At 36.1% G+C, this 23,161-nt stretch overlaps 1 protein-coding gene across 1 annotated transcript in view; it reads right to left on the bottom strand.

Annotated features, from left to right (window-relative positions):
- The window catches only part of eIF5B (eukaryotic translation initiation factor 5B), a 55,022-nt gene that overhangs the window by 8,010 nt on the left and 23,851 nt on the right, over positions 1-23,161 (bottom strand). The window contains exons 12-14 of the mRNA XM_018510120.1: positions 19,664-19,740; positions 19,011-19,218; positions 18,776-18,871 (exon numbers count right to left, since the gene is read on the bottom strand). Coding sequence (XP_018365622.1) covers positions 18,776-18,871; positions 19,011-19,218; positions 19,664-19,740 — 381 coding nt within the window. The remainder of the gene's footprint in view (positions 1-18,775; positions 18,872-19,010; positions 19,219-19,663; positions 19,741-23,161) is intronic.

Raw genomic sequence — 23,161 nt, 5'->3', positions numbered from 1 at the left:
AAAAATTAAAATAAAAAAAAGGAACTCTTTAAAATTAAAAAAAAATTTTTTTAAACTTAAAAATCTGTTTTTAATAAAAACAGTGATATCGAGTTCGAACAAAGTGTACTGAAAAATGATACAGATCGCGAGTCGCAACGCAGACTTATACGGTAAGCTACGTTATCGTTAGGTGGACAATGACCGGTCGAATATGCCCGCCCGTGTATCCCGAAACCCACGCCAAGAGAGCAATACTTGGGCTGGACGCTCAAGCCACCCGGTATCCCCGCCTAGTCAATGACCAATAACTGAGGCATTGCTTCTCAACCCTTTCTTGAGCGACGGAACGTTGTGACTGCAAACCTCGTAAAATAGCAATAAAGAAATAGGTATGCAAGAAATCCTCGATTTAGTCTCAATTTCTTATGACTATTTTCTTTAACCTCTGCCACAATTTTCCATTCCAGCTAAAAAAGAAATTTTAGAATTACAGACATTTGAAATATTTAGTTAGATTAATTAATATTTAATTAAAATTTTTTGTGAGATCTAATGATTTAATTAGATATTTTAAAAATCATCAGATCAATCGTTGTTTGAAATCAATTTATGTCTTCGATTAATTATTCATAGAATATACATAGTATATACATATAAGTAATATACGTGTACATATAAATTATAAAATTAATTTATTTATAAATGTGCTTATGAATATTATTAAGCTTACTTTATACGATCTACAATTCATGATAGAATTCGAAATAGAATTCTATTTATAACTTTCTATCAAATTATAAGTACAATTATAGATGAGAACAATTTTTGTATTATACAAACCATAATTTAATTTACAATTTTATGTACAGAATATTTAATTATTCTTCTCTGACATAATTAGGAATTGACATTATTAAGAAATGACACAATGACGTATAGTTACTGAGAAATACATATAATATTAAAAGTGTATTATAGAGAATTCTCTAATTATATCAGCATTAATTTCAATAATATTTATAAATTATAGCAATATCCGCTGATAGAAATAAACTTCATAAATGTAAAAGAAATATTTGGTTATGGCATATCAGACAAGAGCAAAGTATGTTATATAATGAACCTTTATTTGAGGATCCGATAGCATATAAAAGAAGAGAAGGAATAATTAGCTTGACACAACGATGCAATATTAGAATATAATATGTAAAACACGAAATCACTTATTTTATAAATTTATTTAAATATAATGTTTAATTTACAACTTATAAAATTTTATCTTTCAACATTTTCATATCGCTCACTAATACAACATAACTCAGGAAAAAAAACAGAAATTTTAAGGAAAAAAGAAAGAACATTTTTATTGCTCTACAATTAGTTATGACACCAAAATTGCCTTTCAAAATTAGTATTACAGAATTTTAATGATTCAAAACATTGAAATTAATTTATGGACAACTTTGTCTTAAATTGTGTCATTATTATAACAAACGAGCGATATGTCGTAATGTCTTATTTTGTGGATTTATCTGAAAACAATATTTCGTTTAAATTTAAAATTTTATCTTCAGTGTTTTCATATATTGTAATGTCTTTTATCTTTTTTAACTTTGAACCGAGAAATTTATTTCTGTAAGAATTTTTTTTTAATACATCTGCACGAACATGTTTATTTTTACAATAGGTCTGTTTTCTGTGGCTGAACCAGTGTACACTTTTGGAACTTAAAGTGAAATAGGTATATGTTTGATATTTGTCGAAAGCGAGAAAGAGACTTCTAGTGCAGGAACAGAAAATAGACCAAATAGATTTTATCACGTATAGGTAAGGATATTTTTTTATATTCAGTTAACAAATGTAACTTGTTCCTGAGACCAAGACATCGTCACGTATGTTTTTTTCTTCTTTTTTTTTGTGTATAGATTACTGATATCTACGTATATAGGTTAAGATGTAAATTAAAAAAGGATAAGGCTTGTTTGCTTATCCAATTGGATACAATTGTATTCGCGCTTATAGATTTTCAATTTTCATCACACTAGATATGATTAACTAATCACTGGTATTTTTGTGTGTATTCGACGCGTCTTCTATATTTATAAAAATAAAATATAGTTATAATTCTGATTATTCACATGTTTTTGTATTACACGATGCATAAAATTATAAATGGAATTTTGTCTCAAATTCTATCGTGACTTATATTGCATTATTTAAAGTGACTCCGACAAAAATTCACTCCGATTTAAAATAGAATTCTTTCTGATAAGATCAAGAAATGAGCAAAAAATTTACAAGGTAATAAGATAATATACATAACTAATTTAATGTCCAATGATGTTCAAGACATATGTAAACGAATATATTTCGACTGCACAGTCTTCTTCAGTTCACAATAGTTTTTAAAAAAATTGACATATATACTTCCAACGTCTAAAGATTTTGAACCTACAGGCAGCATTATGAGTATTTATTCTGATAAATCAAATATCGGTTCGCCATTAAATAGTTTAATTAATTTAAAAAATCGAATTTTTCATTCTTGACAATAATTTCATAAACATGGGGCTTTCATATCATTTTAACGGACACTTGACATTTTCATCACCAATAAAAAAAACAATGTTAAGTCAAGTCCTAACAGCTTTTTTCATCAAGTTGTTAAGACTTAACATTGTCTCGTTTCTGAACGAAAAATTATTACGTGGCTTCATTCATGGACTGACATTACAATAAGATTCTGTGCAGTCAAAACGTATTTTGAATATTATTGGATATTAAAGTTAGTTTTATTAACTTTATTAGTATATTATTTTATTATTTTATAAATGTTTTGCTTGTTTCTCTCTCTCTCTCTCTCTGTCTCAGTCTTATCAACTTCCGTTTTTGCTATGTACGCACAAGCTAGCGCAAATTACCAGCGTAAATTACATATTTACGATTCTTTTATTCAATATAAACAGATTTAAATTTTGTTTCTCGATTCTGCCAAACCCGAATAGATAATTTAAACTCTGTTATTTACCGCACGACAGGTGGTCTCGCGACGCGAATCATTTTCTTTGACCCTTTCTCAAATTATATTTTAGTGCAATAATTACATGTACGGTGCCAAGGAACGAAAAAATGCATACGCGTTGTACAGGGAATATTGTGCGTGTCGGAGTTAATCAGCTCAGACGCAAAAAAAAAAGAAAAAAAAGATACGATCGTTCGTTCGCCCGTGCCGTGCATGTTCCACGATACGCTCTTCTGTGGCCGGCGTACTTTTATGGCGTACCCCCGTCGTCAAATTCTCGACACTCCGCCGCGACCGAAAGGAATTACCATATAGGTGCACGTGTGCAGGCGGGCAAACGAACCTTGTTCGTCCTCCGCCTCGACCTTCTCCGCCCTTTCTTCCAACCTATCGCGCCGCGCGCCTTCAATCCTCTCTCGACTCCGTTCTCTCAACCGCTCGAGGTTTTAAGATAAAGTTCGGGACTCTCGAAGGACCAACCGCTAATTTCGTCTCCCCCGTCTTCCCTCACCCTCCCGTTCTCTCTCATCTCGCAAATGTATAACATTACGCGACGTATTTTACGACTGACGTCGTCTCCATCGTTTTTGTCACGTACTAGGAATTTCGGAAGTCTCGAGGTCGAGCATCCGCGACTTGAGTTTCATCTACGACAGGTAGCCCCCTCGGTCGCGATTCAACACAAAGGATTTTTTTTTTTTTTTTATCAAGAGATATTATCACGTTGGAAAAAGAGAAATAAATATCTCCGATTTGAAAGTAATGACTTTAGTCGCGGTATTTAAGTAATTTTCAACTGGCACATTAGACGCTATCGTCTCTCTTTCTTTCGAGAAAAAGGGGGATTATCTCTCTCCCGAGCGAGACATGGCGCGGGAGGAGAGGCCTTAACAGCTTCGCAGCTTAAAAATGTGGTCACCACGTTACGAGCATAACCCGGACCCTCATCTTTTGAAATTACGGAAGCCATTACGAGCGTTATCGACACGCTTTACCTTTTACGACTAACATGTCAATAGAACGCGAGGAGAGGCGAGAGCGACATACCTCTCTCGAACGCGATCAGGCCCGGTTACGCGTGGGCCCGAGCGTATATACTGTCCACTTTAGATTTATCTCATTCTAAGTGTCCGAGAGACACGAGAATCTCTCGCGTTGCGCTACGTGGGCGGAGAAGAGATCCGCGGGGTCGACCGGGTTGATGGCGAGGAGGACCAAACGGAAAAGCGTGCATATACACACACACATGTACACGCTTTATCCGCTCGTCTTCCGATGCTAAACTATCTAACCATTCCCGCGGACACCCACTCGCCCGCTGCAGTTTCTCCGATAAATTCTCGCCACGCTCATTCGGCGTTTATTGCGCTTATCGACACGTTTATTGTATTTGTGATGTCAATAACCGAATTTTTTTTTAATTATATATAAACTAGGTGTTTTATTGGCTTAATATAATTGATCGCCTCGATCGTGAGGCGTCTCTGTTATTCGATAATCTCGTGCAATATAGTTGCGAGGCGCCGCGATTACTGAAGTGTGTCGAAACTTGCTGCGTAACATGTCGAAATTTTTACAGTTTATGAAAAATAATTTCTGTAACATGTAATTAAATAATATTAATAGACGAAAGTCGCCGATACTGACATAGGTCTCCTGTGGAGACACCCACTTATTTATGATTCTTGGAAACTAACTACTATGCTTTATTAATATACTGATAAAAACATATATAATCTGTTTAGATAAAACTCATAATTTATATACTTCTGACTTGTTTTTATACAAAATCAATTAAAAACGAATTCTAGAAATGCGAAAATAAAATTATTTTCTTTTGCAAATTGTATAGTTTTAACAATAGCTGTATTATTGATATAATATTACGTCGTTTTACATGTTTGTGATTTCCTAAATCAATCTTATCTATATTTTTTCTTTTTCATTTTTTCATAATATGGTTTTAAATATAAAATAGGAGTGCAGAGTAAATCTGCACACCTGTCTGTAAAACAGACCATAGATTATCTTTATACTTTTGCGTTATAGTGTCAAATAGTCTTATAGGAGCTGAAGGCAAATGCATATTTGTGAGAATAATAGATCCTCAAAAAAAAAAAAAAAAGAAACTATCGCGTTACATGTTTGCGTTTTGCAAAACAGCATAAAATTAAAAATATGCATATAAATTAACAAAAAACTTTTTATATTGAAATGAAAAGATTTTAGAAAATCTTATATATATTTAAACATATATTATTAGTAACGTAATATTTAATGATTTAATTTGTAGTAGCCATTATGAATTTCTAATTAATATAAAATCTTCGGAGAGAAAGAAAGTTTCAGCGCACAGATCACGAAATTGTATATTATACATTGCTCCTTTGAAGAAAATATTCTGATTATGAACGAGAACGGAGAAGTACGAGTAAAACGAATTATGATGGTATGAATCAGAATAGTTATCGTAATTAAATTTCTAATCTCGATTAGAATGTTTGATAGATTTAGCTATACCTAAGTGTTTGATTTGTGACTCTCAAGTTGAATCTACTCAAATTCCAATTAATACTACAAGACTTTTTCCCAATGTACTATTCACGCGATCCAATAACCTGGGTCCGTCGCTACAGACATAATACAATATAGCCACAGCTCGAGGTCAAGAACCTCGAGCGTAAAATGCGCGGCCCCGCCCTAAGGATGCGGTTTGCGAAAAGTAAAACAAAGAGAAAAAGGATTCCCCATAAATTTGAATCGTAGATACTGCGGAGGAGAACAGCTGCTCGTGAACAAGAGATCACATGGAGTGAAAAGGGAAGAAAGGAGTTCCTAGAAAGAAGTATAGCGAGAGCCTCGACCTTGGCACTAAGCGCGAGCACACGCGCGCCATTTGAAGGCCGATCCTTCCTCGGCGCGAAATGGGAATCCGCAGATAGATGCAACTGCATAAGATGCCTTAGCCAAAGGCTCGCTTCGTTCCGCGAAAACCACGCTAGACTACGTAAGTTGCACCTGCGTGCGTCACGTCATGCTCCGCCGTGTACCGTAAGTTCCACCGTGGCGTGTGGGGAGAGAGAGAGAGAGAGAGAGAGAGAGAGAGAGAGAGAGAGAGAGAGAGGCTCTTCTCTCGCGATACCGAGATATTATCCGCGAGATGCTGCAAGATCCTGGCATGGAACTAAAATGCAACATGGATTATTTATTCCGCGGGTATGAGATTTACACACGCAGCTTTTGCAGCTCGACTATAGCGGGTGTGTAACGGTACGTAGCGTTACAAGATGCACGCAGTGAAAGAATATTGACACACATACGGAAGGTGGAGCACCCTCAAAATACTTTTGCATATCGGAATTCTCCTCTGTAAATGCAACGTTTGCGTTTTTAAAACGTAGGTATATGCCATGCTGTAAGATGCACGTAAAAGGTCATCAAATATTTAGGAAATGAACCTTTCGAGAAAAACTTTTGTTAAAAATCTCTGTAATATCTCTGTAATATCATAGTATGTGCATTTCTTTGTCATTCATCTAATAGGGGAGAGCGAACATAAAAGAAACGGTTTTTTTTTTCAAAATATGGACAAAAAAATTTAATCTGTATTAAACAAATATAATTACTTTCTTACTTAAGTATACTCATTTATCTATAATCAATTTAAAAATAATATTTAGTCATCAACTGATTGTGAGATTTAATCACCATTTTCCATAAGAAATTCAGCTCTTTCAAAACAACATGGTTTTGAAAAAGCTATTACTTGTTTCGAAAGAGTCAAGTACTAAATTATATAAGCTTTAATATAAATAAAATAAAAATGTCATCCTTTAACAAATATTATTTTTTTTAGAAAATTAATAAACGTGTGAAAAATAGAAAATATAATATTTCTAATTAAAAATCTTTATTGCAAAAGAAATGAAAATTTCCCTTATTGCCACATGAAGTATGAGCCCAGTCAAAGCACAATTTGCACTGATACCAGTTTTCATTACTTACAGAATAATCTATTGAACATGATTGAAAAGAGTGAAATATGGAAGCTGAGTCGATAATACTTCAGTATAATTTAACATAGCAGCAACATAACCAACGAACCGGAATGCTGTTTTTTAAATAGAAATACTTGAAAATTTATTTACCTACAATAAATATGCACAGAGATGCTCCTTGGAGGAGATTGCGTATATCTGAAGATAATCTTGTACTGTGTGCTGACAAGATCATATATTGACATGCAAACGAAAATGGACTTGATCATCAGTATGATATATTTTAAAAAAAGTACTGACGTACTAAAATTTCCTGAATTGTATTAAAAAAGTAGAAAGTCGATTGTACTGAAAAGAACATCCCAGGGTATGCAATGAAGGAGTCAGGCAAAGCAATGATAGAACTGGCTTTTTTATAGTTCTCAATACCGATTCTTTCATAACATTATGTGTAAAAAATCTAATCACAGAATATCTAATAAACCAAAACAAATAAAAAAATTCGTAACTACGTTTTTAGTTACGTTAATGTATGTAGTATTCGACAAAAAAAAAACTTTTTCTAAAAGCTAATCGCAAACAAATGAAAAAGATTTGGAAATTTAACTTAAGAAACTTTCTTTTTGTAGCGATAATTTTGCATGATTCATTATGACGACGCCGTTTTGACGGTGACTATCTAATATTTATGGACGACGTAGTTTAAGTACTGTTATTAAATGAAAATATTTTTTAATTTTAGGAAATATTCTATTAGTTGAAGTACAAAATGGCTCTTTCAAAACATGTCTTTCAACTCTATTTTCTCCTATAACTGATATGTAAAAGCTGACTTTTTTGGACTGTTATGCGCGACCTTTGACTAATCTTTTTATCTTTCTAAACCTTTGACTTAATTTTTCTATCGTATCTATATTTTAACAATCATATTGTGTGTATGTATAAGTATTGTTATTTAATTTATTCAGATTCTATTGTTAATGTAATGTAAAAAATTAGATGATGTAAAAAGACTATCGAAGCACGAATCTGAATATTCTTTAGCATTTTCATGGAAATATAGTCATAGGTCCCATATTCACATGTAGTCTTCGCAGTTTGACTGTAAGATATCCTCCATTGTGTATGGTCTTGCAAATATCGTTATCTGTTCGCATGGGTCTTATGCATTATGCATGAAATATTGAATGTACAAATGTCTGCACTTTCCATTTAATCACACAAATCGACACAAGCGTCGTTCCATCCTTCTTGACATTCAGAGAGTGACAAAGATAGAACGACATTTGTGTCAACTTGTGTGATTGGTGTCATCAAATGGAAAGCGTCGCATGTTCCCGACGGTGCCTCTGTATATCGAAATTATTTTCGCCGATTGCGATATTTACATGAGGCCGCTTTCGCGGCCTGACTGTAGCGTGCGTATACGCGGCCGCATTTATCGCGGGTGCGTGCGAGGATAGACGGAAGACGAGGGGGAGGAGCCGTTCTTGGCATACTAGATAGCAGACGTGGCGTGTCGCGGCGCGACGCGTCTCGGCGGGAGCGAGCGAGCGAGCGAGCGAGCTCACGCGCGCGCGAGACGGGAACCGGAAGTCTATTTTCGTGGCCCGCACCAATTTAGAAGGCTTTATAGTCCATGCGACGAGAGTTAGCGGCTCTAACGGCCTCACCGCGTGCGTCGTCGGCGCTTTTGGAGTTGGATGCCGTTAATCGAGATCCGCGCCGCGTTCTCGTCTTTCGCGAGCACTTGGGCATTTGCGCCTCGTTGCTTGAAATTTTGCCTAATCCGCGGGGAATCAGAAGTCATGTCGATAATTAATGAAAAAAACGCATTCGCTGTACCGTTAAAAAAGAGCACACTTGCCTCCGTTACATGTAACAGGAGTAAATGTCAAGTAGGAACATTTAATGTTGTCAATGAAACTGAAGTTACAAGTAACTTAAATTTAATATTTACGTGCATTTCATACAAAATTTTATGGAAAATACACTAAGTTTTATAAAATTTTATAACACTAAATTTCACATAAATATACTTTTCAGATTACAGATGCATTAAATTTAATGTAATCCCTGGTGAAAATTTTTCTCTGAATTTTTCAGAATTTCTATATAATTTTATAACTTTCTGACATTTTTTATACGAATTGGAAAATCTACATCTTTTCCCAGAATTTTTCATGTATGTTAATTATAAAATATCGTAAGATTTTTAAGATTTTTTATAAGTATAATTTCTGATGTGCGAAATGTTATAAAATCTAAAAAATTTACAAATATATTAAAAAATTATGGGATGAGAAATTTAAGAATATTTCAGAATTCACTTGTATGAAAGATTCTGAGAGAAGATGTAAACTTTCCGAATATTTCTGAGTATTTCTGAAAAATGTTTCAGTTCGTATAAAAATTATGAGAAAAATTTTCGCCAGGGGTGTCATTAAATTAAGTTTAACTTAAAAGTACAATTAAATTTTATGACACTTTTAACAGTGTAGTTTCAAATCTAAAGTCCTTTAAAAAAATAAACAAACATTATGTAAACAAAAAGTAACAAGAAAATTAGATTATATTAGATAAAATTAGAGTTTGAAAAATGAAAAGGATAGGAAAGAGATATTTAATTAAAACACAATAGAACAATACCACGAGATACCTTCGAGCTTTGAAAATATCAACGACGAAACTCTGAAATGAAAGAAGAACCTTCAAGATATTCGAAGACCGCACGTCATTTCCCGGAAATAATATTGCATACTGGTTTCGTGGGTAATTTTGTTGAAAATGTTCCGCGAACTTTCTTGGAATATAACGGACGGGCTTAAGGCTAGACGAGCGTCTCGGTCCCGGGGTTAAAAGCCCGCTCGCGTGTGCTATTTAACGTTCTACGGACGTAAGCGTGTCCCCCACGTGTGCCGGAGCTATTTACTCCTTTTCCGCCGCGACGTTTTTTATCGTCGTTGGCAGAATTAATCGCAAGCTCGAGTAAAACGATCCCGCCGACATTGGAAACCTCGTATCCGGCCGGACGTTTCCCTCTTCCTCTTCCTTCCCGTTCTCGCTTCCGTTCTACTAGCCGCTCTTTCCTTTAATTCTCCCTCTTATAATGACAGATACAATGTCCAATGACAGTTTTTGTTGACAAAACGTTATTTTGAAGATACGATTATTCTTTCACGTCTTCTTTATATTAAAAATCTAAAAGAGAGTCATTATTTATCATATTTTTCCTCATTCTTCCAGTTTTTTTATATTATATCAATTAGTTACTATAAAAAAATCTAATCTTTCTGTTTTTCATGTCCAAAAATTAATTTTGAGGAATTAATTTTAAAACGACAAAATTTATTTTTTACAAAATAATTAATTTTCTTTCTACATTTATTTCTCTTCTATCTTTACTTTTAATCATTAGCTTCTCAAAAACTGTACATGCTTTTTTGCAAAAAAAAAAAATCATTTCAAATTTACTATTATAAAAAATTAAAATTATAAAAATTAATCAATAATTTCGAAAATAAAATCGAAATATTTTCACGCAGGGCAAAACTCAAGCGGAATATAAAATAGAGAAGGATATTTAGAGCGGGGTAAATAAAGGGAGAAAGAGCAACGTTCAAAAAACGACGGACGCCACACAGGCTGCTGATGCAGCACGATAGAGTACAAATGTGTTCATGGCGCTCACTCGCCGACCACATCCCGTCTTTCGGTCTTCCGGCCTGTCAGTAGCTTTCGTGGAAACGCCTCTGGCTTCCTTCCGGCCGTTTATCATTCGTTAGACGGAAGGGCGGGCGGATGGTGCCGAACCCTCTCGACATGCTGAATGTGAACGCGAGACATTCGTCCTTTCACAAGGATACGCTCGATCCCTTGTATAGTGGTAGTGAACGTAGCATGGTGTATAAATCCTAAGAATAAGACATAGTATCCTATGGTATGCGACCGGCTCGTTTGAAGCTCGGGACAGTTCTTCGGGGTTAACACGACACATCCGGTTATTCGATCGATGTAGTCGAAATTATATAGGATATACGAGAAAATATTCACGACGAAAGAGATCCCGGATTTTACAATGCTTCCCTTATAGATCTTAAAAATAAAGTTTCTCATATTGATTTAGGCTCCTATTCTATAATACTTAACGAATAGTGTCGGTTTCGTTATGCACATGGTGTGATCGTTGCACAAACGAAAAGGACAGTTTTACTGAAATGTCTTGAACATTTAGCTAAATACAGATCTAAAAATAATTTTATTGGATCATTAAAAAGATTATGTAGGACGATTAAACTAGTTGCTATATACAATGTGAAAACTTTTTCAATGTGTTGCTCATGATGTTTGAGTTTCCTATGTAATTATTTTGATGTTCCAATACAATTATTTTCAGATTTGTATCTAGCTATATTTTTAGATAGTTAAGAGTTATCGAATGTGTGCTGGTCGTCTAAATTGTACCACATCAAAATGTCTTATATAATTACTTAATATAATCAATTAATATTCCATAACAAAAAATATGAAATAAATGAGAAATAAATAATATATTGTAAAATATTTTACATTCATTGTGCATATACATATTTACAATTATTATAAAAATTAAATTAATATTTTCATAAAACCTATCAAGGTTTCTAAATCACTACAAGATTATTAGACTGATAAGTGACAATAATAAAAACTAAAAATTGATGTGAATACATATGTCAATTGCAAAAATAAATTCAAGCCGGTTTTACTTCGACATTCTCGTTTTTTCATTATTGTTATTTGATAAATAATAAATACCTTTTTTTGATAAATTATTACTATTAGGTATTAGTTAATTATTACGTATTAACTGATGAAAAGTTAAACATGTAATAATAAGTGTTCGAAAGATTAAGCTACAATTTTCAATGTTCATTTACATACAAATCAGTACCAAATGAAAAATATAATAAAAATAATTATATAAATAATTTAAATGATACGTATTCTCGGCAACTCTCCCCTATACTTCTACAAAATCGTTCTTTCTATACAGTTTTTTAACATGTATAAAAGATAATGTAATGCAAAAATACTGTAACGATATTATTACTATCATTCAAAGTTATAGAATAGAGGTCTTGACCTCTTTTTTATCTTCCTTGTTAATGATTGTAAAGTTATAAATATCGTTAAACTATAACTAGATTTTCCAAAATGTATCGTTTATTTGATTTAATTTTTATATACGAGTAATTTAACCTAATCTCTTGAGCTAAGTAACATTTTATTATTTTTAACTTTCGTGTCAAAATGTAAATTAATCCATTTCTGTGTTAGATTCAAAGTAAACATCATCCCTATTAATATGTATATTAGTAAATAATAAACTAAATTTGAGTCAAATTTCATATATTTTATTGAATTAAATTGTTTAACTTCACTATTTTAGTTAAATTAACGACGTATTGAGTAGGAGCAGTGGCGATCTATAAAAATAATTAAAAATAACTCAAACCGTATAATCTGTATAATCTGACGAGTATAATCTGACATTATGTGAATTTAACGGTGAATCCAATTGATTTTCGTGGAATTATGTTTCGCGTGCTTTCCTACTCCTTGGACGATTCGCGGAGTCAGGAAGGATAATTTTCGCGTAGGAGCTCTCTCGTACTTGAGAGAATAACAGCCGCGTGCATTGCGGGCAATTGCAAAACGTCGCGGTCTGAATACCTCTCAATAGAAAGATATCCTCACCGACTTGAAATTTCTATCCATCGCGAATTTGCACGCGCGCATGCACGTCGTATGCCCCAAGGAAAAGGAAGAGGAAACAGCGAGCGGGGGGGAACAGGGACGGAAAGGAAGAACGGTCTATGTACAAACGCCTTTCCGCCGGAAGAGGACTCGCGCACCAGAGCGTTTCTAGTTCCTGTCGCTCGCCCACGAGCTGAATATAATTCCAAGTGAAATCGCTTTAAGCCGCTCAGATACGTCCTTTCTTGACATTGCTGATTGTCCATGAAAAGACAATCTGAAATTATACTCAAGATTAACGCACGGAAGTATAATCGACGTATCTTTCAATATGTTGATTCAGAAATCATGTTTTAAGATAAATATTTGTTTCTGAGTAAATCATATTTTAAGATAAATATCTGTTTCTGAGTAAAACTATTTCTAAATAATAAAAAATGATTTCGATTAAATCATACCTATTCCTCTATTTCATAACAAAACGTTATGAAATATCGTACAAACATTAGAGATTGAAAATCGGATGATGCGATCGTGTTTCTCGTGCTACGATAGCGTGTTGTTGAACTTACTACGATAAAGGGCTTCTGCCTCTCTTTCTCGCTCTTTATCTTTCGCCCTGTCTGTCTCATGCTTCTCTCTTCTTTTTCCTTTTTATCCCAATCACTCGATCCTCCTCGAGCATCCAACTTTCGCTTTATGGGGACGACAAGCAAGGATGCTTCACAATAACCCGTTCAGTTTGATTTTGACCCATTTTTTTGATTTTAATTAAATTTAAACTTTATAAACAATAATTTCAGATACTGTTTGATATTTTAAGATTGCTTTATAAAATTGTTTTTCATTAATATACATATATATATATATGTATATATATAAAATACATACGCATTTAGAAAAATACATTTAAAAAAACGGAGTAAATGCTTGTTGTACAAGAGAATTTATAATTTCAATCAACTCTACATAAATGGCATAAAATACGACTATTCCGTTAGCGCTCTATTATACACCAGTAGACGATCTGCTCGTCGCTCAACTGATAAAGAGAAGAATACAAGAAAAACGGAGAAGAGTGTCGCGTAATATACATTGCTGAAGCGAAGATTGCAAGGAAGAAGAAGTAGAAGACGACGAAGATGCTTTACGCAGCGGAGGTTATTTCCGCCAGGACCATCCAATCGTGAAACGCACCGAGATCTACTCTTGGAGCGAGCGGAGAGGAAAAAAAAGGGAGAGAAAGAGAAAAAGAAAGAGAGAGCATCAAAAGCGCGGCGCTATCGCGACTCTCGGGTCATCGGGCCGAGTAGAATCCGCCACCGAACAAACCGACGGATGTACGAACGGATGAACGAACGATCGGCCTGCCGGTCGGCGGCGGAAAGAGCGGAAAATGGTTAATGGTGGGGAGGGAGGAAAAAAGGAAACGCAGCAAGAAAACGGCAGGCCGAAAGAATCCGCCGGATTTCCGCTCGCCGTTAAAGCCGCCTATCGAGACCAACGCGTTGCGCAACGCCCGGTACTATATGACTATATGTCCCTACTGTGTGTTTCTACGTACGTGTTGTGTGCGGCGCGCGCGAGTACGCCCGATAACGCACGATGGAAGTCGCAAGAGGGGAAGCGGATAGATGAATAGATAGGTTCCACGCGAGTTCTCTAAGGCGGTCTCTCTCCAGACTCTCTCGCTGCGCCACGGGACGGTAGAGTAAATTCTAAGGGAAGAGTAATCGAGACGTTACGTAATGACACGAACGATAGTCATTAGCTTCGTTATCGATATCGCTCGTTAAATCGTATTTATGGGTAACCGCGATTGCTCCCATAAATCGTAAATGCGACTTCGATCTCTGATAGAAAAGAGGTATATGCCCACAATTGTAATTACAGACGATTAAATATCAAAGGCATATCAAAGCAGTGATAATCCAATTTCCTTTAGGTTAATAACATTTTATTATTTTTAATTTTTATATGTCAAAATGTAGATCAATTCATTTCTGTGATTAGTTTCAAGTATACGCCAATATTAACACATCCTTGTAGTGTAAATAATAAACTAAATTTGAGAATTAAATTTAATATATTTTCTTAAATTTTGTAAATTAATTTCATTTAAGAAAATATATTAAATTATAATAATATAATATATAATTTAATAATATATAATATATAATATAATATATAATATATAATTATAATAATATATTATTTTTTTGATTTAATTTCATTCTTTTAGTTAAATAATTACGACTTATTAAGGAGGAGCAGTGGCAATCTACATACTGAGAAAAATGTCTAGTTGAAAATGGATAAACCTGCAGAAGCTTCTGATTATATCACTTTTATAATTCTAGTTATTCCAGAAAATTCTATAATTTGTCCATTTTTAATCATAATTCCAATTAATCCAACCAAACATTTTTCTTTCAGTATAGAAATGATTAAAAATAATTCAAATTGGGCATAAAACTTGACATTATAAATTTAATAATATATAAAACAAAAAGGGCACGAGAGGATATGTTTGTAACGATAAAAAGCTCGCGACGAGTCACGATTGATGGACGGGGCATCATCATTGCAAAATTGGCATACGAATCTTCGTGCGTGGCTCGAGAGCCCCGTGAGTACAACTGTCTCTCTTGCCAAATGTATCGCGAGCTGAAAATCCGCTCGACGCTTGCGAGCTCACGTTCTGCCGGGTCGTTCTTCCGTCCAACGTTTAAGCCGTGTCGTTTCCTTTCGCGACGTGATATCGGCGCATAACCTCCGTCCCGGCAACTACGTGCATCCGGTCGCAGCGATCGTTCGACAAAAGGAAGGCCCGGGCACAAACTGACCTGCGCTAACTGGAGTTTCGTGAGACTCTATGAACGCATGGGATAATCGTCAGGTCATCGTCGAGAAGACACGTTCTCGCGGTAATTCACTCATTGACGCGCTTCGCGATTGAACAATACGGGCGGAAGTAACTTTCGTGGTAAATCTGAAGTTTTCCACCGGCCGCTTTGTTTGCGAAGCTTAGCAAGACCATGTGCGATGTCGGAGTATTGTAGTCCTGCAATAATCGGTAACGTCAGCCGATTATACCTATTTCTTAAGCCCAGAAATTTCCAGAAAAGGTTGTTCTAAAGTCCTTGCTTTAAAGTCCGTGCCTATTCCAAAGAAAGAGGTCAATGGAAGAAGAGGTACAAAAAAATACCTGAGCAGAAGTTTATACGATAAATTGTGAAACGTTTCCTTTAACACTACGACATTCAAGGAGACCTAAACATTTTAAATAGGACTCTTACTTTCCTATAAATACATATGGATGAATGAAATTGGAACAAACTAAGTCTCGGATTCAAGTCAATCCTAAAAAAATATAGTAGTTGTCATGCCATGCTCATCTTTCGACACCGGATACGACGTCAAGCTTGTCTCTTGTGGAAAGACGATCGGTCTTTCGACAATCTGGGTGTCGTTCTTTCGAAGGACAAAAACACGCGTTGCGCAAAATTGTGGATTCATTCCTGGTGAGCGCTAGCGCGAGGCAAAAAGCGTCCGCCAGAAAATGTTGAGAAATACAACGTTAAGAGTCCGCAACACACGAGAGTTCGAACCGTGCCGAGCCGAAGTAGTGTCTTTCGAGCTTAATGTCCCGCGGAGAATATCGCGTGGGCTCAGACACGTGGTCGGAGTCGCGCAAAGGCCCGGAATGCTCGTTGCTTCCCTTCATGCGAGAGCGATCGTGCGCAACTTGACGCTCGCGGCTTTTACAAATCTCAGTTTATGTGTCGTACTCAACTTTATTGAAGTATCTAAAAATTTAGCTATACAGAGATACAAATCTGGAAATAATTTTGTTGGACTTTAAATTACCTAGGAATCTCAAGTATGATGAGTGAGGACCATGGCACACAAAAAACTTAAGCAGTTAGGAAATCAATATGTTGGACAACTCGTTTAATGCTTCAGTTTTTTTGTGTGTTTTTTCAATGCTGTAAAAAGTTTTGAAATTCTCTAGCAACCACACACACACAGTTTGAGTATCCTACTTTGTTCAATAAAATTATTTTCAGATCTTCTGTATAGCTGATTTTTAGAAACTTCAGCAAAACTGTTCTTTCCGTGTAAAAGAAAAGAAACATATTTCTATATGTTGAGAGGAATAAAATTCTGATAGTATAATATAAATATAATAAATAGTATAATTTATTATATTTATATTATACTATCAGCAGCATTCATAAATATAATCTAAATAATAAATAATTATGCTCTATTGTATTTAAATGCAAACCAGTATTCAAGTATATAATTCAAACGAATTTTTTTTCTATCTCATTCTTAAGTTGCATATCTTGCCATAAAAATTAAGAACATTTTTCATAAGCGCATCCCATTTTTATATCAAAAGAGGATGCTTTAATTCTGAATTTTGTTTTGAGAGATCTTCAAGATCTCGACGTCTATAAAATAACAGATTTCCTTCTTTTTGGAGCAAATAAATCATGGGATACCGAGAAAAATGTCTGCAAAGAAAGGGCTGAAAAATATCGCACGAAGCAGTGCCAAGCCGAGCCGAGCCGAGCCGAGCCGAGCCGAGCCGAGCCGAGCCGAGCGGAGCTGAACTAAGTCGCACGGTGACAGACCTGGCCGCGCGTTAAATCATCGATCGCGGTGCGTGGGTGCGCCACCGCGATGCCGGTGGGAGAATACATTTCGGATTTTTGTCCGTTGGGAATTTGCGTGCCACTAATGGCATCGTTGACGCCTACGGGATCCGAGGCTAGGCAACCTGCAACGTTTTGCGCGCGCTACCGCGTAAGGCGAGGCCAGAGAGGCCGGCTGCCCACCCGGTTCCTCCTACGGGAAAGAACGGGAAGAAAGAAAAGGATAGACCGAGAAAGAGAAAGAGAGACGGACTTTCTTCGGTCGGTCGGATCCACCTACGGGAGCGAGGGAGAGCGGAATCGAGAATGCTGGCTCGGAGCGGTTTAATATGTCCGTCCGCCCGCTCGATCGACGCGATCAATCGGCCAACTGAATCGCCGTATTTCCGCCGAACGAGTTCACCTACGCGCGCGCCGATAGTTCTCGGTTACCGCTCTCCACTCCGGTCCCCAGGACTGGTCCAGCCGCGACTTCTCTCAGCGGTCGCCGTACAGGTCCTGCATACACACAAATCAGCCTCCGTTTCTCTCTTTCTCTCTTCCATTCATCCTTCCGTTCCGCGGGTGCGCGGATTCAATTTTCACCGCAAGCCTTCGGCATAAATTTCATTAATCTCTTCGGCCATCGCGATTATACGCCCAGAGTGATTACTTTTGGTGTAACACGCCAGTGACAAGTCGCACCGGTTTTGCGCACAAAAACTTCGTCTTATTCTCGCGGAGAATGATAGAAACACTCTGGAAATGTTTGCGACACCTCGTCCCCTTAAGTAAAGTCTTTGATAATTTTTTCCTGTAATTTATAGATGAAAAAATGATCTAGAATGTTAAGTTTCCTATTACGTTTTCATTAGTAGTAAACATGCGCAAATATCGGAAATATGCCATTCTTATGTACCTTAGTCTTAAAGCTCATGGCGTACAAAAAAACGTAAGGTACACGGAAAAAATGATTTTTTGCTGAAGTATATAAAATTTTAGCTAAAACAGATCTAAAAATAATTTTGTTGTACCATAAAAATAATTATATAGGAATCTCAAGCATGATGAGCAATGTTGCAAAAAGTTTTGACATTGTAACAACAAGTTTAAGCATTCTATATAATTATTTTGATGATTCAACAAAATTTTCAGATTTGTATCTAGCTAAATTTTTAGATACTCCAGCAAAATTGATCTTTCCATGTAATATTAAAAGACCCTCTTTGGTATCGAAAAATATCATTGATGCTTGTACGATGTGGTGATTATCGATCTGTACGGCGATTCATATTCTAATGATGTGAACGACACGAAGAGACGTATGTACATTGCAATTCGCGATAGAGTTTCAGGGGCAGAGAGGAAGAAGAAATGTAAAGTCAACTCACGTCCTTGCTCGGGACGCAGAGCGGCGTTCCTTCCTTGACGATTCCAGCCTCGACCATCACGCCGATCACGATCGGATCCCTCGAGTTGAATACGTACTGAAATTCAAACGGGCCCACGTTTAAAAAGTTCCGAGTTCGGAGATCGCCGACGACGTCGCGTCGGCGTAAATCCCGCTTGTTTATCGCGCATCCGTTTCAATCCTCGCAAAGGCGAGTGCGCTCGCGTATAACTCACCTGCGGTAAGATCTTCAACTTGCACGGAAACACGGCTATGTGCTTGTTCTCGTCCCGTTTACGCTGCTTCAGTTCCTCTCTATAATTGGTAAATTTGTCGAACAGATGGTAAATAATATCAGCTTGGAAGATCTTGACGCCCAGTGAATCCGCCAGCTCCTGCGCGTCCCTCTCGATTTTCACATCGAATGCAAGAATTGTAGCGTACCTGAGGATAAATTAAATAATGACTGATTAATTATTATAGGCAGTTATTTGTCACTCTTTTTGGAAATTTGAAATATTAGGGAAGTGTAAAATTTCTTCCATTAAAAGTTGTTAAAAATCTTTAGCCTAATCTACATCGTATTTTTTACTTCCTATTTCTTGCTTTTTGCCTCATGCCTTTTTTCCTTTGCGATCGTTTTATCAATCGCATTTTCTTTCCACGTTTTTTTATCTCTTCCAAAGTCCATCAACTTTTATTTCGGGCAAGAGAAAATGAAAAAACTGGGTAAAAGATAAGAAGTAAAAAGAAACAGGGAACAAAGAACACATTGTAGGTTAGATTTTAGAAGTCATTAAAACTTAATTTTTTGTTTGTTCTCCAAAAAATAAAAAAGTTAAAACAAATATTAGTTTAGAAGAAAATTTTACTGTCGAGATATACTCACTGGCTATCGTGCTCCAGCATGATAGAAGCTTTCATGACGTCTTTCTTGACGACCGGTCCGATACGAATTCCGGAGTACTGCAAACAAAAAGCAAAAATATTGTTAACAAAGGAGAGAAATGCAAAAAAGATACGAAACAACATCGCGAGCGTGCGAGTGCAGTTCGACATTACGCAAGTCGCTCCAATTTCGCTCGACAGCGTGCGATGACTGTCTCTCTCCTCTTGGCAACATTATTACATAGTTTCTTGCGTTTATGTTATTTTGCACATTGTTACGTAACGCAGGAGGGATCGAGTATAACGATTGCTATAACAATCTAACTGCCAGAGACGCGATTCGCCCTTGTCATCTCTTTAACGCGAACCAGTTTCTTACGGGGAATGTAACTTTTCATCGACGCTGATATTCGTCACGCGTGACCACGCAGATGCGCAAAAAGTGCCTCGCAATCCATTTGCTCGGATGAGGAGTAACCATTCCGAGGATAAACAGAGAAGTCATGAGTAGTCGCTGTCAAACAAATGATATATCAAATCTCAGTTCAGCTACTCTCTAAATTCTTTAGAGTGAAATCTCATTCTACAGAATAAAAATTAAGCCAGTCTTGAAAAAGAATGTCTCAATTTTCAATCTTCAAGAGTGAGATTTCATTCTTCAGAGTGACAATTCGCTCTAAAGGTTTTAGAGAGTATAAATAAATAAATAGACATCTTAAAAAAATTAATATCGTGTATATTTTTCGACAATAAATAATATTTAAATGTAAATTGATCACAAGAAGAATATAAATATTAATAATTACTTTCCATCGGTATAATGGTAACGCGTTCATAACGCCGGTAAGCGACGTGCGACGCGTTTCGCAATCCGTTTGGATCGCCTACGCTCAACTACCGGCGACCGAATCTCTGGAATCATTGCCACCGAAACGCCACGAATCCCGCGGGTCTTTCCGTGTGTACGAAGCGCGTGTATATACGACTAGGCAAAAATAACCTGTGACGCATGCATGCCGCCCGGATTCGGCCGGACGGTGCAACGAGACGGGACGCGACACGAGACGCGCGACGCGCGACGCAACACGTTGAAATAAACGCGACGCAGCGATGCAGTTGCAAACAAGCCGTTTCGCGGCTTTACCGAGAAAAGCCGCTCCGTGCTCGAGGAGCACCGCGCCGCACCGTAGTCGGGATTAAAGCCGACCGAAGCAGAACGAGCTTGTCGTCGTAACGTTACAGGATACACGAGAAGACGTCCCGCTTCTGCCGAGAGATATCTTCAGAAATATCCGTCAAAGATCTACGAAGATCTCTCAGTAGATCCGACAGACGTTTTACGTAAATCCCTTAAACCGCATGTAAATTAATGAGATTCTATTAGTAATTGTATTCTTGGTACTTTTCATGTAATTCCAACGTACAAAGTTAATTCTGAATTACTCCGATAGGAAAAGAACACTTATACTTCAGTTAATTAAAGATGTATCACACGTATTTCTTTAAACAAGATGAAAACATTACAGATTTTTGTATATTGTATTTGAAAGTAATATAAAAAGTTTGAGGGAGATTAAAATCTGGATAAAAAATTATCTCAATAAGTTTTTCATTTAAACTGTAAAATTGCATCGTTAAATGTTATAAATATTATAAATATTTATTGAATTTTTAATTTAAATATTAACTTCATTCACAACTATTTCGTATTGTAACATTCATTTTTATACAGAAGGTATATTTCAATTCCAATCACTTTTTACAAACATCAGATTACATTTGATATACATTCTTAAAAAATTTATACTTATAACTAACTCGGAAGCTAATTACGATTAGAACTGATTAGATAATACTAATCATAAGAGTAAAAAGAACATATTTTCATTCTTTCTTTGACCAATTGATGGTTCCATCAATAACAACTGATATTTATATTACGATATGTATATCACGATATGTAATTTCCTGTTACCGTATCGTAACAAGATACCACGTTATTTTTCACATTCGAGATAAATAATGTCAAATATCGCAATTAAACACTCATATCTTTTAAAATAAATCTAAAGAAGCAATTAATTAAAGCATATACGAGTTTATTTCCAATAATTGCCAGATTATATTGCTGTATATTACATTCGTTCTCAATCATCAGCCTTCTGATCCTCGCTGATTATACTCGCGCGTCTGCTTTCCGGTTTCGAAACGGATATCGGTTACCCGCTGCCGATGTGGTCAATATCTATAACACGATACTTGATATACGGGGATTAATTGCTGCGTTAAGAGAACTGCGATAGAGTTAAACACACTATAAGTATAGTGTAACTTTCAGATTTTATCTTGCATCGCGCGTTCCTCTTTTACTATTCATTACTCCGGTACTTGTGCACGTAAACAAGATCATTATACATACGAACTGCTTGTCCACTAAAATACTAAATGTTTCTGCACCGAAATTTAATAAAGTCGATAAATATGTTGAGATTGGAATAATTAAGAGTTAAGTATAATATATTGAAATTTATATAAATTATCGTTATCGAAAGAAATAATGTTGCAAATTATTTCTTTTCGTAGAATACTAATTTTTTTTTTATCTCCACTTCTTTGACAATGAAAGTGCAGATAACAAAATTCCCGTCGAATTTATTAATATTTTAATCTGTATAAGCACTTTATAATAATTTTGCACTTCAAATACATGTTCCCCCCCCCCCCTTTCTCTCTCTCTCCTTCATTTTCATTTCGAGTTCATCCTCGCGAACCACATCTACCGCGATTGTAACGATTGTTCCCGCAGGTATACAGACCGTGCACAAATGGTAGTTCCTATTTACGGGCCAATTCTCGAGCTGGTACCAAGCGGTTGATGGAGGCGAGACGATCGAGGGGGAACACAAGGTAGAGACAAACGAACGAATAAACGTACGAACGTGGATGAACGAACGAGCGGAAGATGATACGTTCCCGAGGACTTTCCGAGATAAGCATGTTTTAGAACTTCCGGCGCGAACCGCATTCCGATCCTTACATCAGATACACGCCGTCAATATATTTTTCCCTCAGTTCTATTTACTATGTGTTGCAGGATACATTTGCAGCTTTGTGGAATGTTCAAGGTGAAGAATAAAACGTCGAGCAAAAATTGTATTAACTCCATAATGCCTGGACATCGTGCAATATACAATAAATAGATAGATTATTAAATTGCTAATAATCATTAACAATAGTAACAATACTTACAATAATTAAATCGATTTTTTATATTCATCGAATAATCGTTTGGATCAAATTATGCTTTCAGTGGCTTAAACTTCACGTAATTATCGCTACTTGAAACTGCAAATTAAAATTTATCCAACACAAATCGCTACGAGGGGTCTCGACGTTTCTTCTCTGTAGTGTACACGATCAAAATTCGTAGCGAGTCACGAGAGTTGACGATACTTTGCTTTGGAGGAACGGATGCTCTCGAAGAAGAGGAAGCGGGAGG

The sequence above is a fragment of the Trachymyrmex cornetzi genome, unplaced genomic scaffold (assembly GCF_001594075.2).
Source record: "Trachymyrmex cornetzi isolate Tcor2-1 unplaced genomic scaffold, Tcor1.1 scaffold325, whole genome shotgun sequence".
NCBI classification, from domain to species: Eukaryota; Metazoa; Arthropoda; class Insecta; order Hymenoptera; family Formicidae; genus Trachymyrmex; species Trachymyrmex cornetzi.
This window is presented reverse-complemented; position numbering and strand designations above follow the sequence as displayed.